The sequence below is a fragment of the Mauremys reevesii genome, linkage group 2, assembly GCF_016161935.1.
Source record: "Mauremys reevesii isolate NIE-2019 linkage group 2, ASM1616193v1, whole genome shotgun sequence".
Classification (NCBI taxonomy): Eukaryota; Metazoa; Chordata; order Testudines; family Geoemydidae; genus Mauremys; species Mauremys reevesii.
The window spans coordinates 286339768-286353480 of NC_052624.1; the positions used below are offsets into that span (position 1 = coordinate 286339768).

At 61.6% G+C, this 13713-nt stretch overlaps 2 protein-coding genes across 2 annotated transcripts in view; one reads left to right on the plus strand and one right to left on the minus strand.

Annotated features, from left to right (window-relative positions):
• The window catches only part of SHARPIN (SHANK associated RH domain interactor), a 44985-nt gene extending 43116 nt beyond the window's left edge, over positions 1-1869 (plus strand). Inside the window, exon 14 of the mRNA XM_039523041.1 lies at positions 356-1869. Coding sequence (XP_039378975.1) covers positions 356-436 — 81 coding nt within the window. The 3' untranslated portion in view covers positions 437-1869. The remainder of the gene's footprint in view (positions 1-355) is intronic.
• Positions 1672-13147, minus strand: LOC120398239 (cytochrome c1, heme protein, mitochondrial). The gene is made up of 7 exons (XM_039525463.1): positions 12959-13147; positions 6118-6311; positions 5750-5876; positions 3951-4108; positions 2470-2630; positions 2231-2331; positions 1672-2020 (listed from the first exon to the last, which is right to left on the minus strand). Exons 1-7 carry the CDS (start codon positions 13052-13054, stop codon positions 1916-1918), a joined length of 942 nt encoding a protein of 313 aa, XP_039381397.1. The 5' UTR covers positions 13055-13147; the 3' UTR covers positions 1672-1915.
• Positions 13148-13713: the final 566 nt, after the last annotated feature.

Genomic DNA, 13713 nt, shown 5'->3' on the forward strand with positions numbered 1-13713 from the left:
GCTACGCTGACCAGCCCCCTGCCAAGCTCTGCCCCGGCTGCTAGATGATGGAGCATGGGCTAGAATCCTTGGCTCTGGGCAGGAGGGGAGCAGCCCCCCCCCCCCCACTGGATGGAGCCCTGAGGCTTGTGTGCATGCGGGAGCAGCAGCTTCCCCTCCCCCACTGTCCCCGCTGCTGTGACCCACCCTCCCCAGCCCTGGGGGCTAGACGGGAGCAGCTGGCTCAGGCTCCTCTCGCCTTTGGATGCAGCCCCCCCCCACCCCATGGAGAGGTGGGGAGATGCTGCTGCTAGGGGCAGGTGTCTGTTGTCCGCCCCCCCATCCCACCCCCCTGACACGTTCTCCTCCCCTCCAGGGCCCCGGTGACACCAGTGGAGGATGTCGCTGTAACATCAATGGGCAGAGGTGCCACCCGCACTGCCAGAACTGCCACTGAGCGCGCTCCCTGCCCCCAGCACAGGTCAGGCAGGGGCCTTGCTCCTGGGGGAGCTTCCAGCCCTTGCCAGCTGCATGCAGTGCCTTGAGGGGGCTCCCCCCACCACCTTCTTCCTGCTGGGCCATAGGCTGGGCCTGGCTCTGCCCCCTGGGCAGGCCGGGGTGGGGGCTGTTTGGCATCGGGCTCCATGGGTGCTGCTGGTCTAGAGAGCGCCTCACCCCCTGAAATGTAACCGCTTGCCCTGTAGCCCGTCCTGTGGCTGTTGAGTGCCTCCCCCGACACAGGGAGCTCCCCGTAACTACCAGGGGGGTGGGGGGGGCTGTTACAGAGGCCAGCTGTTCCCACCTGCCTTGGGGCCCAGGAAAGCTGAACACTTGTGTCTCTGCCCCCTGTACATGACAGTAAGGGACCTCAGCCTGCCCCCCCCTCCCCCGCCCAGCACAAGCAGCTGCTCCTCAGGCTGAGCTGCCCCGCTCACAGCCCGACTCCTGAGGGCGGGCGTGGGCTGCCGGAGCTGGGGCCAGGCCTGCTCTCGCGCAGGAAGCAGCCCCCGGGCTGTGCACAGTGCAGGCGGGAGAAAAGGCAGTTTCTACCAAAAGGCCCCAGCTGGGCCCTCTGCCTTTGGGCAGCTCTGGCTGTGAACAGTGCCACCCCCAGCCGGCAGGGCAGGGCAGAGACCAGGAATCCAGCAGCTGGCTGGGCAGTGCCACCCCCAGGCCAGTTAGCCCCCCTGCACGGCAACACCCACCCCCGTTGGAGGCACCAGGGCAGCAGCTGGCCCCCGCTGCCCATGCCATAGGGCACTGCAGACCCTGCCATGCTACAGGCAGTGGCTAAGCGCTGGGGCAACTGATCTGCCCCACCCCCGCTGCAAGGGGAGGGGGCACTGAGGACCCCAGCCAGGCCTTTGGGCAGTGCCCCTCCCTGCAGCATGCTGGGAAGAGGGAGGGGGCTGCTCTCCAAGAAGTCTGAGGGAGGGAGTGGGGCGCCTCCCCACTGCCACGTGGGGGGTCAGGGAGCAGCCTCTACTGACCACCTCCCTCAGTAGGGTGAGTGCTGGGTCCCCCGCTGGCCCCCACACGGCTGGGGGAACAGAACCGTTTAATAAATGCCACCATTACACACAGGCCTTCCCCTCTGGCCGTACTGGGCTGCCCCCGGGCAGGGAGCGGGGGTGGGAAGGCGAGGGCCCTGCAGGCAGGGCTAGGCCGACACACCACACCACACTTTCCCTCTGAAGATTGAAGGTTTATTTCTGCCCCCCAGCGGGCGCGTACAGACAGCAGCTGCCCCCCCTTCCCAGAGTCCGTTCCCAGGCCTAGCAGGCGAGCGGCTGCGTCCGAGGGAGAGGACATTAAATAGGAGTAACGCGTCATGAGGAGTGGGCTGTCCCCGTCTGTCCGTCCAGCTGAACATACATTCCTGTCCCGGGAGGGGTCGTGCGGCGGCTGGGTGGCCAAGGCCCGCTGGATCCAGTGCTTACTTGGGGGGCCGGTACGCGATTTTCCTACTCTTTAGTACAGACCACTTGTGGCGCTTCAGGTAGTAGATGAGGGGTATCAGGAGGCCAGTCATCATCAGCATCTGGGAAGGGAAGAGGAGTTAGGCCCTGCCCTGCTTCCGAACACCTTCCCCCAGCAGTGCAGGGACCCGACGCGCTGGCCAGGACGAGGGCCGGCAGGAATCGCTCAGACCTGCCCAGCCTTGCAGCAGCCCAGGCTGGGCTCCTCCCTCCAGCCCAGGGCCCCCAGAGAGGAGCTCCTGTCCTCAGCGCCACGGGGGGCAGGCACTGACCTTCATTCCCATGCGCTTGCGGTGATCGTGCTCTGGCTCCGCTGCCCACCTCAGGAACGTGCACACGTCTTTCGCTATCTGGGACATGGTGGCTGGGGTCCCTGGGAGAGAGCAGAGTCAGTGGGCGCCACGCGCCCGGGGCCGCCGAGAGCAGGGTGGGGCGGGCCTGGCTGGACAGGGCCCCCCCAGGACAGGAGCCCTGCCGCAGGCTGGGGGGAGTGGGGAGGAGCTCCTCTTACCGTCCTCGAACTCCAGGATCTCGTTGTAGATGGGGGGCGCCATGGTGATGGCCTGGCCCGGGAAGTAGGGGTTGTAGTGCAGCTCTTCCTTGATGACCACCCCAGGGGGCGGGTCGCAGTAGCCGGTGAGGAGGGAGAACACGTAGTCCTCACCCCCGTGCCTGAAAGACAAGGCAGGTGAGATCACCGTCCCCAGGGCAGAGCCAGGCTGGGCAGCTGCCCTGCTCCTAGGGTGACCAGATCTCCCGATTTTATCAAGACGGCCCCGATATTTGCTTGTTTGTCCACGTCCCTGGACACTGGACAAACAAACAATTTTGCCCTCCGCTCCAGTGCACAGGCGGAGCCTGGAGGGGCTCTCGCCCCCCCCTCCGTCCTCCATTGGATCCCTCCCCAAATCCCCACCCCAGCCCCACCCCCTCACTGCCCCACTGGATCCCAAGCCGGCCTGTGCAGCAGCCTGGGCACACGGGCCATGGCCGGCTGGGGCCAGGAGCGCTGCAGTGCAGCGCAGAGGCTGCTCCAGCCCTGCAGCCCGCGGGGCAGCACAGTGGGTCCAGGGGCAGCACGGCCCAGGGGCGTGGGCTGCCGGAGACACGTGGCGGAGAGAGGCTGCGGAAGCGAGACTTGTCCCAGGCGGGGCAGCCGGCGGACGGGGGCGAGGAGCCGGTTGGAGTCCCCTGAACTGATAAACTTCCCCGTCGCTGCTGGGGAGCCCCGCGCCTCTCGCGCTTGGCTGCGCTCCAGCGGCTCCTTCCCGGCCGGTGCAGGGGGGAGAAAAGGCAGTTTCTACCAAAAGGCCCCAGCTGGGCCCTCTGCGTCTTTGGGCAGCTCCGGCTGTGAACGGTGCCACCCCCAGCCGGCAGGGCAGGGCAGAGACCAGGAATCCAGCCACTGGATCCACAGCGGGAAGGAGCCGCTGGAGCGCAGCCAAGCGGGAGAGGCGCGGGGCTCCCTTCCGGTGGCGGGACGCACCACATGTCCCCGGGGCAGGCCAGGAGGCTCCACGGGGAGGGCCGTGCGCGTGATCCCACGGCACAGCCCCTGTGAAACTGCTTTTTTTTTTTGCTCCCCCCCCCCCCGATATTTCATCCCTGTGATCTGGTCACTCTACCACAGGGATTCCACAGGCCGGGGCGATGGGCCCCTGTGGAATCCCCCGACAGTCACTGACACCCCGAGATGGGGGAGGAAGCAGGAGGGGCTGGAAGGAACCTCCTATTCTCCTGCCAGCTGGCCGGGGTGGGGGGCGCGCTAGGCCTCACTGGCCATGCTCAGGGCCGGCAGGACAGAGCACCCACCTGGACTCAACTTTGTCCCCAGCTCCATCTGCACACGGGAGCCGCAGCAGCTCCAGGGCAGTCAGTCCCATCATGCACTGCTCCAGCACATCTGGGAGACCTGGCGCTGCGGATACCAGCTGCTCAGCCGCAGCCCCGGGCTCCTGGCCCCACCCGAGGGGACACTGGAGGGAGCCTCACCTGGCGCTGATGACGTAGCTCAGGTCTGGGGGCAGCGCCCCGTTGTTGGCCGCTCGCGCCGCCTCAGGGTTGGGGTAGGGCTTGGGGAAGTAATCGGAGAGCTTGCCTGGGCGCGTGAACATCTCGCCGTTCTCGTCCGGGCCATCGACCACCTCCGCCTGGCACGAGAGAGCACTGAGCCCCCGCGTCCCGCAGAGAGCTCTGAGCTGGGGCCCAGGGCCCCCCACATCCCACAGAGAGCTCTGAGCCGGGGCCCAGGGCCCCCCGCATCCCACAGAGAGCTCTGAGCCGGGCCCAGGGCCCCCCACATCCCACAGAGAGCTCTGAGCCGGGCCCAGGGCCCCCCACATCCCACAGAGAGCTCTGAGCCGGGGCTCCCCCACATCCCACAGAGAGCTCTGAGCCAGGGCCAAGGCCCCCCACCCCCTGCATCCTGCAGAGAGCTCTGAGCCGGGCCCAGGAGCTCCCCACATCCCAGAGAGCTCTGAGCCGGGGCTCCCCCACATCCCACAGAGAGCTCTGAGCCAGGGCCCAGGGCCCCCCACATCCCACAGAGAGCTCTGAGCTGGGGCCAGGGCCCCCCACATCCCACAGAGAGCTCTGAGCCGGGCCCAGGGCCCCCCACATCCCACACAGAGCTCTGAGCCGGGGCTCCCCCACATCCCACAGAGAGCTCTGAGCCGGGGCCCAGGGCCCCCCACATCCCACAGAGAGCTCTGAGCCGGGGCTCCCCCACATCCCACAGAGAGCTCTGAGCCAGGGCCAAGGCCCCCCACCCCCTGCATCCTGCAGAGAGCTCTGAGCCGGGCCCAGGAGCTCCCCACATCCCAGAGAGCTCTGAGCCGGGGCTCCCCCACATCCCACAGAGAGCTCTGAGCCAGGGCCCAGGGCCCTCCCCCCCCACATCCCACAGAGAGCTCTGAGCTGGGCCCAGGGCCCCCCACATCCCACCGAGAGCTCTGAGCCGGGCCCAGGGCCCTCCCCCCCCACATCCCACAGAGAGCTCTGAGCCGGGCCCAGGGCCCCCCACATCCCACAGAGAGCTCTGAGCCGGGCCCAGGGCCCCCCACATCCCGCAGAGAGGTATGAGCCGGGGCCGAGGGCCCCACCCCTGCATCCCACAGAGAGCTCTGAGCCGGGCCCAGGGCCCTCCCCTTCCCCGCATCCCACAGAGAGCTCTGAGCCAGGGCTCCCCACATCCCACAGAGAGCTCTGAGCCAGGGCCAAGGCCCCCCACCCCCTGCATCCCGCAGAGAGCTCTGAGCCAGGCCCAGGCCCCCATCCCCCCCGCATCCCACAGAGAGCTCTGAGCCGGGGCTCCCCCATGTCCCGCAGAGAGCTCTGAGCCAGGCCCAGGCCCCCATCCCCCCCACATCCCACAGAGAGCTCTGAGCCGGGGATCCCCCACATCCCACAGAGAGCTCTGAGCCAGGGCCCAGGGCCCGCCCCCGCACATCCCACAGAGAGCTCTGAGCCGGGCCCAGGCCCACCCCCCGCCCATAGAGAGCTCTGAGCCGGGCCCAGGCCCACCCCCCGCCCATAGAGAGCTCAGAGCCGAGCCCAGGGCCCCCTGCGCTCATCAGGCTGCAGAGACCAAGCACCGGGCTGGGCCCCCCGTGCCTCAGACACAGAGCACTGGGCTGGGCCCAGGCAGCCCACGACTGGCAGGAGCCAGCTCCCCATCAAGCAGGCCCATCCCCGCTCAGCCAGGGCCTGGGAGGGCCCTCATGGTAGCGAGTCCAGCTCTTCCCCCCACTTCCAGCAGGAGCCAGGGGAGTCCCCACCGCAGTCACTCTCACCTCCTCGGCCAGGGCTTTGGCTTCGGCCTCAGTGTGGGAGACGCCGACCAGATTGCGGAAGGCCAGGTAGTCCATGCTGTGGCACGCGGCACACACCTGCTTGTACACCTGGTAGCCGCGCCGGATGCTGCGAAGAGGGAGGTGGCCGTGAGCCCTCCCCATGGATCTGAGTGGGGGGGGCTGGAGGAGCAGAGCCAGGCCCCAAGGCCCCAGCATTCCCTGGGGCAGCCTGCCCATCAGCCAAGGGCCAGCGAGACCCAGGAGTCGTGGGGCTGAGCTGTCACCCCTGGGATGCAGCTTGTGACCCCCCGCAGGGAGCTGGCAGCTCACCCCAGGCTCCCCAGGACAACCCGCGCCCCCTCACCTACCTGCTGTGATCCAGGGAGGCCAGCAGGCCATTGTGGCTCCAGGCGTAGCTGGGAGGGTGCAGCTGCAGGTCGCTGGCACTCACAGCCGTGTGGAGAGCCAGGGCCAGCCCAGCGCCGCCGGCAGCCAGCACGCCCAGCGCAGACAGCGCCACCTTCCTGCCACGGGACATGCCAGACAGCGACGACATGCTGGCCTGGAACACAGACAAGAGCCGCTCAGCCTGCCAGCTCCAGCATGGGCACCCGCCTCTGCGCCCCCAGCCACACTCCCCAGAGTCCACGCCGGTGCGGTGGCTGCTGCTGCCCAGAGGGACCCAGCTCGAGCCTGTGGAACCTTCCCCTGCCCCAGGAGAGGAGGGTGGGGGAGCAGGCAGCCTGCGGGTGCCTGGGATGCAACACGCCTCCAAGCACGGCATGGCCTGCTCAGCCCTGGGTGCACGGAGCCACTGGCCTGCTCCCACCCGAGCAGAAGGAAGCAGAGTCCCCCTTCCACACAGACTGGGAAGGGCCCAGCTGGGTCAGGAGCGAGGAGCTGACATTTCAGGTGTCCCAGTGCCAGCCCCGAGCTGGGGCGGTGGAGTATTGCGCCGTAGGGGCAGGGGTGGGTGGGCTGTGGGTCTCCAGAGCTCCCTGCCGGATGGATTCTGTTCCAGCCAGCCCGCCCCAGGCACATGGGGGGAGTCCGGGCCTCTCATGCCACCCCTCACCAGACACAGAGATGGGGCTCTCTCTGGGTTATGGGGCACTGGGACCAGCAACTTCCCCTCTTCTCTACAAGGGGAGCAGCAGCAGGCAGGACTATGGAAAGCCCAGGCCCAATAGCCCTCAAGGGAGCTGAGCCATGTGCGTCCCTGGTGGGAGTGAGCAGGGGGCACACGCTGACTAGGGTCACAGCGCTCCCACAGCAGGGCAGGACAGTAACCAGGCCCAGCCCCGCAGCATCTCCTGGGCGGTGTCACAGAGTGCAGCCTCCACACGGGCGAGGGTGAGGCATGAGCAGCAGGGGAGTAGGACTCAACTCTCAGCCACACTGCCTCTCACGATGCATGTGCCACTTTCACCGGGGTGGCTCGATTGTCTATAACCACGACACCACGCTCCACGCCAGATCTGGAGCAGACCCCACCGTTCCTGATTTGTTACGTTAGAAAATTGCGAATGGTGCATTTATTTACTAGGTTAAATTTGTACTGTGATTTGGATCAAGGTCTATTTGGATAGAATTTGGAATTTAATTAAAATGCACAAAACAGTATTTTTAATCTTATTAGTTTAAATAAAATTACCTTGAGTGCAGTGGACACCTTGATCAATTGTTTGCCTTATGTATGTGTTGTATTTAAAACTAACTCAGGTGTTAAACAAAGGATGTATTATCTGTAGTTAATTAATTGAATTGATGCATGTGGTGACCAGAAACAGTCAAAAAGAACAGGAGTACTTGTGGCACCTTACAGACTAACAAATTTATTTGTTAGTCTCTAAGTGCCACAAGTACACCTGTTCTTTTTGCGGATACAGACTAACAGGGCTGCTACTCTGAAACCAGAAACAGTCAGGATTTTAGAGCTAGTAGATCTCATCCTCTCTCACCTTGTTTTTATTCGTAGATTGGAAGAGGGAAAAGAAGTTTTCCTGCTTTTTCAGCTCCCAATTGGTTTCTTACCTTTGAATGAACTAGTCACTGAACTAAACTAGAGGAATAGACTGAAATTAAGACAATATTCTCTCTGCACCTGCAAAACAGGCTGCTGCTGTTAAAAGCAGGTTTAGCACTTCAACAAACTCTGGTTTCCAGTGCTTAGCCAGAGACTCCACCAGTTCAGTGGTTTGACTTTCCTTTTAATAGATTACAGTAAGTTTAGGCCTCAACTTAGATTGTCAATTTCAAATTGAATTTTAAATAGTTTTTTTTAAAACAAGTGTATTTAATTTAAATTAAAAAATCCATTGTTTGTCATCACAGATGGTTACCCACCCTGACTGCAGGCCAGTGGACACAGGCAGAGAGGCCAGGCTGGGAGTGTCACATGAGGGCACATGGTCCCATCTCAGCAAGTCCCACTGAGCTCTGGGGCAGCTGCTGCTGTTTGACTGCAGCACCTTGTCACCAACAGGGCAAGGGAAGCAGCCATGCCAGCACAAGGAACAACAAAGCAGAGTCCAGCCCCATTCAATACCCACTCAGCCCACCTCACAGCCTGCTGCAGCCACACTCACCACAGCGATGCCTGCTGCAGCGCAGCACACGCCAACACCACTGCAGGAAGCACTGAGCTGAGCACAGGACTGGGAGCCAGGAGCGCCCAGGTCATGCTGATTTAAGCAAGTCATGGTCTCTCCCCAGGCCGCTGCTTCACGGAGTTTAAGGCCTTGGCTACACTGGCGCTTTACAGCACTGCAACTTTCTCGCTCAGGGGTGTGAAAAAACACCCTCCTGAGTGCAGCAAGTTACAGCGTTGTAAAACGCCAGTGTGAGCGCAGCTCCCAGCGCTGTAAGCTAATCCCCTCGGGGAGGTGGAGTACCTGCAGTGCTGGGAGCTCTCTCCCAGCGCTGGTGCCGCGACCACACTCGCACTTCAAAGCGCTGCTGCAGCAGCGCTGTACAGCTGCAAGTGTCGCCATATCCTAAGACCGGAAGGGATTCAGTCTGATCCCCCACATAGCACAGGCCAGGGAATCCCACCCATATTGGGCCCAGTAAACTGATTGGCTGATGCTTCCTGAAAGGCAGCTAGCATGGATTAGTTGGGGTTGGTCCTGCTTTGAGCAGGGGGCAGGACTAGATACCTCCTGAGGTCCCTTCCACCCCTGATATTCTATGATTCTACGGACATGAAGACAAAGGTAGGTGACACCCTGTATGTCCCTGGGGAGTCTGTCCCAGTGGTTCACCACCCTCACTGCTAAACATCTGTGCCTAGTTTCTCATCTGACTGTGTCTTGCTCCAGCTTCCAGACGCAACCCTACCAGATCAAAGAGCATGTTAGCACCTGCTTTTTCCTGTGACAGTCCTTACACACTCACTCTTCTGTAAGCTAAACAGATTGAGCTCTTAAGGCTTTTTCTCCAGTCCGGGAATCATTTTTGTGGCTCTTTTCTCTCCAATTTTTCAGCATCCTTTTTACACATGGATGCAGCATTCCAGTGTCCGTCTCAGCAATACCGTAGCTAGAGGTAAAATCACCTCCCCACTCCTACTCCCCATTTATACATCAGTGGATCGCATTAGCTTTCTGGCACAGCAGCCTTCTGTTGAGTTGCTCATCCCCTATGATACCTAGATCTTTCCCAAAGGCATGGCTGTCCAGGATAAATCCCCCAGCCTGTAGGTCAGGCCTGCACCACTGGTTCCTAAATGTGTAACTTTCCATTTGGTTGCATTTTGTTTGAATGGGCCCAGCTTACCAAGGGATCCAGATCTCTGTACAACTGGCCTGTCCTCAGCACTATTTACTCTGCCAACCCTTGTGTCAGCCACAAGTTCTATTAGCAGTGATCTTATTACTCTTGCAGGTCCTTGAGGAGAGTTGAATAGCGTCAGGCCCAGCACTGATCCCTGCGGACCACCAGACTCCCCCATTTAAGGATGGTTCCCCCACTCACAACTACTTTCTCAGATCTCTCACTTAGCCCACTGTTAGTTCATTTAACATAGGAATGGCCATCCTGGGGCAGACTAATGGTCCATCTAGCCCAGTGTCCTGTCCTCCGACAGTGGCCAGTGCCAGGTGCCCCAGAGGGAATAAGCAAAACAGGGAATCATCAAGTGACCCATCCCCTGTCGCCCATTCCCTGCTTCTGGCAAACAGAGGCCAGGGACACCCAAAGCATGAGGTTTCATCTGTGACCATCTTGGCCAATAGCCATTGATGGACCTGTCCTCCAGGAATGTCTCATTCTTTTTTGAATCCAGTTAGTCTTTTGGCCTTCACAACAACCCAAGCAATGAGTTCCACTGGTTGACTGCACTATGTGAATAAATACTTCCTTTTGTTTTAAGGCTGCTGGCTATTAATTTCATTGGGTGATTGCTAATTATTGTGTTATATGAAATGGTAAATAACACTTCCTTATTCATGTTCTCTGCACCATTTGTGATTTTATAGCCCTCAATCATATCCCCCTAGTCGTATCCTTTCTAACTTTTTAAATCCCCGTCTTTTTAATCTCTCTCATATGGAAGCTGTTCCATATGCTAATCATTGTGTTGCCTTTCTCTGTATGCTTTGAGGACACGTATTCTACGGATACCACAATGCTAGTTTATCAGACTGTTGTATGCTACTTAGCCAAAACCCTTACAAAAATCCAAGTATTACAGCTATGCAGTTACCTTTATCAAACTTGCAATCTCAACCTATTTTGCTTCACAAAGAGAAGTTTAAGGGATGACTTGATCAGTCTATCAATACCTATAGGGGAACAAATATTTAATAATGGGCTCTTCAATCTAGCAGAGCAACGTCTAACACAGAGGTGGGCAAACTACAGCCCACGGACCACATCCAGCCTGCGGGACCCTCCTGCCCAGCCCTTGAGTTCTTGGCCAGAGAGGCTAGCCTGCGGCCCCCTCCCCTGCTGTCCCCGCACTTCCTGCAGCCTCAGCTCACCGTGCCACCAGCGCTCTGGGCGGCGAGGCTGCAAGCTCCTGCTAGGCAGCGCAGCTGCGAGAGCCGCCAGCCTGCCCCGGTGCTCTAGACTGCACAGTGGTGTGGCTGGCTCCAGCCAGGTGGCATGACTGCCAATCCTGGTGCTCTGAGCGGAGCAGAGGGTTCCGGGAGGCAGTCAGGTGACAGGGTGGTTGGATAGGCGTGGGAGTCCCGGGGGGCCTGTCAGGGGGCGGGGGTATGGATGGGGTCAGAGCAGTCAGGGGGATTGGATAGGGGGTGGGGTCCCGGAGGGCGGTTATGGGGTGGGGATCCCAGGAGGGGGCGGTCAGGGGACAAGGAGCAGGGGGGGCTGGATGAGTCATGGGTTCTGAGGGGGGCAGTCAGGGGGTGGGAAGAGGCAGATAGGGGGTGGGGACCAGGCTGTTTGGGGAGGCACAGCCCTCCATACAGTTTCGGAACCCCCATGTAGCCCTCAGGCCAAAAAGTTTGCCCACCCCGATCTAACACGATCCAGTCACTGGAAGCTGGTGCTAGACAAATTCTGACAGGAACTAAAGTGTAAATTTTTAACAGGGAGGATAATTAACCACTGGAACCATTTCCCAAGGGTTGTGGTGGATTCTTCATCACTGGTGATTTTTAAATCATGACTGGCCTTTTTTTTTTTTTTAAACTGCTCTATGAATGATCTTGGGGCAGAATTACACAGGCAGTCAGACCAGATGATCACAATGATCCTTTCGGACCTTGGAATCTATTAAAACAAGAGTCCCCAACGCGGTGCCCGCCGGTGCCATGGCACCCTCGGGGGCATCTAAGTGAGCCCGCGCCCTGGCCGGTGGTCCAGCATCTGCCGAAATGCCGCCGAAATTTGGCGGCATTTCGGCGGCGATGCCTCTTGATGATGCCGCTTGCCACCGACAAGCAACGTCATCGAGAGGCGTCACTGCCGAAATGCCACCGAAATTCGGCGGCATTTTGGCAGATGCTTGACCGCCGCCATGGTCCTTCGTCTGGCGCCCACCAGACGAAAAGGTTAGGGACCACTGTATTAAAAGAATAAACTCAGGTTTAATTAGACCCAATTTCCAATAAAACCATGTTGACTGTAAGATGGAAGTGATGACCCTGACACACCTTAGTAGAGAGAGAAGGATTCATTCATAATTCCTCCATGCCGGGAAGATTCAAAATGCCAAGTATTTGATGCCGCTCTCACTAGGTGCAGAATAATAGGGACAATGCCCAGGTAACAGATGTGACTTCCTTATCATCAACCCAGCTACAGGACAGCACCACAACTCTCAGGAAAGTGGCAGTAGCACAACAAACTCCCTAGTGAGAATCTGCGCAGGTGCAGAAGTAGCCTGCATTTAAATACAAGGGAAAAGCCCAGGCTTTCAGACACGTTTCTAAACAGAAAGGTAGACAGACCACTGAACTGAAGACGTTTACCTGACCTCTCTGAAAGCTCCCACTTCCCCAGCACACAAGAGGACGCTGCAAGCTGCTGTGGGGCGATATCTGTACAATGCAGCCCCCACTTAGTTATGGGGTCAGTGACAGGTTTGATTAAAAGCCTCTGAAGCGTATTGCTGAACACACCCTCAGGGGAAGGAAGAGCTCGGGAAAGGCCGGGCCGGCCTCACACCACAGGTCAGACACTCTGGCCTAACCCCGGGGGCGGATTCTTTACGTGGTGCAGCCGCCTCTGACAGAGACACGCCGGGGACCTGCAGCATGTCACAGCACAGTGAGGACCCAGGTATCCCAGTCAATTCCCCCCTCCCTGTAACCCGCGCGGGAGACGCCGGAAAGCGAGTAAGTATCGCACCTGCCAGTGACCTGTGCCCGGGGAAAGGCCCGGCGGGCGCGGGCCCGTGTGTCACCAGCGCCAGCCGCAGCTCGCTCCTGCTCCTGCCCCTGCCCCAGGGGGGCGAAGGTCCCGCCCAGCCTGGGGTCACCCCGCCGGGAGCAGAACTGCGGGGCGCCCCTGCCCGGGACACCCGCCCCCTGCACCGGCCCCCGGCCACGGACCCACCGCGACGCCCGGGCCGGGGCTGACCGGGCCAGGGCTGCCAAGGGCTTTGCCCAGGGCGGCCCCGGCCCCCGGCCCAGCCCGGTCCGCGCCCGCGGGCGCCGCGTCCCGGTGACCTTCAGGGCCGGGCAGGGCGCAGAGCCGGGGGCGCGGCCCGGGGCCGCGGAGCGACCGGCCGGCGGGGCTCACCTGGGGGGGCCGCAGGCGGGGCCCGGGGGGCGGCGGCAGCAGGGAGCCGCCCCGGGTCCGCAGCACCAGGCACCGCGCCGCCGACAGCGCCGCCATCTTGGAGAGGAGCCGGGGTCCGCCTGCTTCCCGGGGTGCACCGCGCGGGACGGGCCTACGGGGGCCGAGCAGGGAGGGGGCGGCGCTCCGCAGGAGACGCGGAAAGGGCGGAGCTCGCAGGGGCCCTGGGCACATCTCATATCCGGTCCCGGGGGTCGCGACCCCGAGCCGGAAGTGCCGCCCCCACCGGAAACAGGCCCTGCGCTGGCGTCGTGGGGTCCTAGCCCCCCGGCAGCGCTGGGAGGGGTCGGGCCCAAGCCACGCCCCCACCCCAGGGCTCTTTCCCTCCCGCCCCCCCCACAGAGTCCCCGGAGGTCCCCCCTGGCTGCTCCCGGCTCCCCCACGCGGGGCAGGGAGGGGAGCTCCCCCCTGGCTGCCCCCCGGGAGCACGGAGCCGGGGGTCTCAGCCCCTCGTACGCGCCCCCAGACCCCCCCTACACAGAGTCCCCGGAGCTCCCCGCTGGCTGCCCCCCGGCTCCCCCACGCGGGGCAGGGAGGGGAGCGCCCCGCTGGCTACCCCCCAGGAGCACAGAGCCGGGGGTCTCAGCCCCCCACATGCCCCCGCACGCGCCCGCCAGAGCAGGGCGAGAACCACAGCAGTAAATGACGGTGCTGGCTGGGCACTGGCCGACTCGAGGTTTCAGTGTAGACGCAGTGCT

What these genes read in the sequence shown, in the direction of transcription:
- LOC120398239 (XM_039525463.1), bottom strand. Translation starts at nt 13,054, where the DNA reads ATGGCGGCGCTGTCGGCGGCGCGGTGCCTGGTGCTGCGGACCCGGGGC. An exon ending in CCCGCCTGCGGCCCCCCCAG is followed by an intron (nt 6,312 to 12,958) that starts GTGAGCCCCGCC and finishes TCTGTGTTCCAG; the next exon opens with GCCAGCATGTCGTCGCTGTC. An exon ending in GCAAGCGCATGGGAATGAAG is followed by an intron (nt 2,021 to 2,230) that starts GTCAGTGCCTGC and finishes TTCCCTTCCCAG; the next exon opens with ATGCTGATGATGACTGGCCT.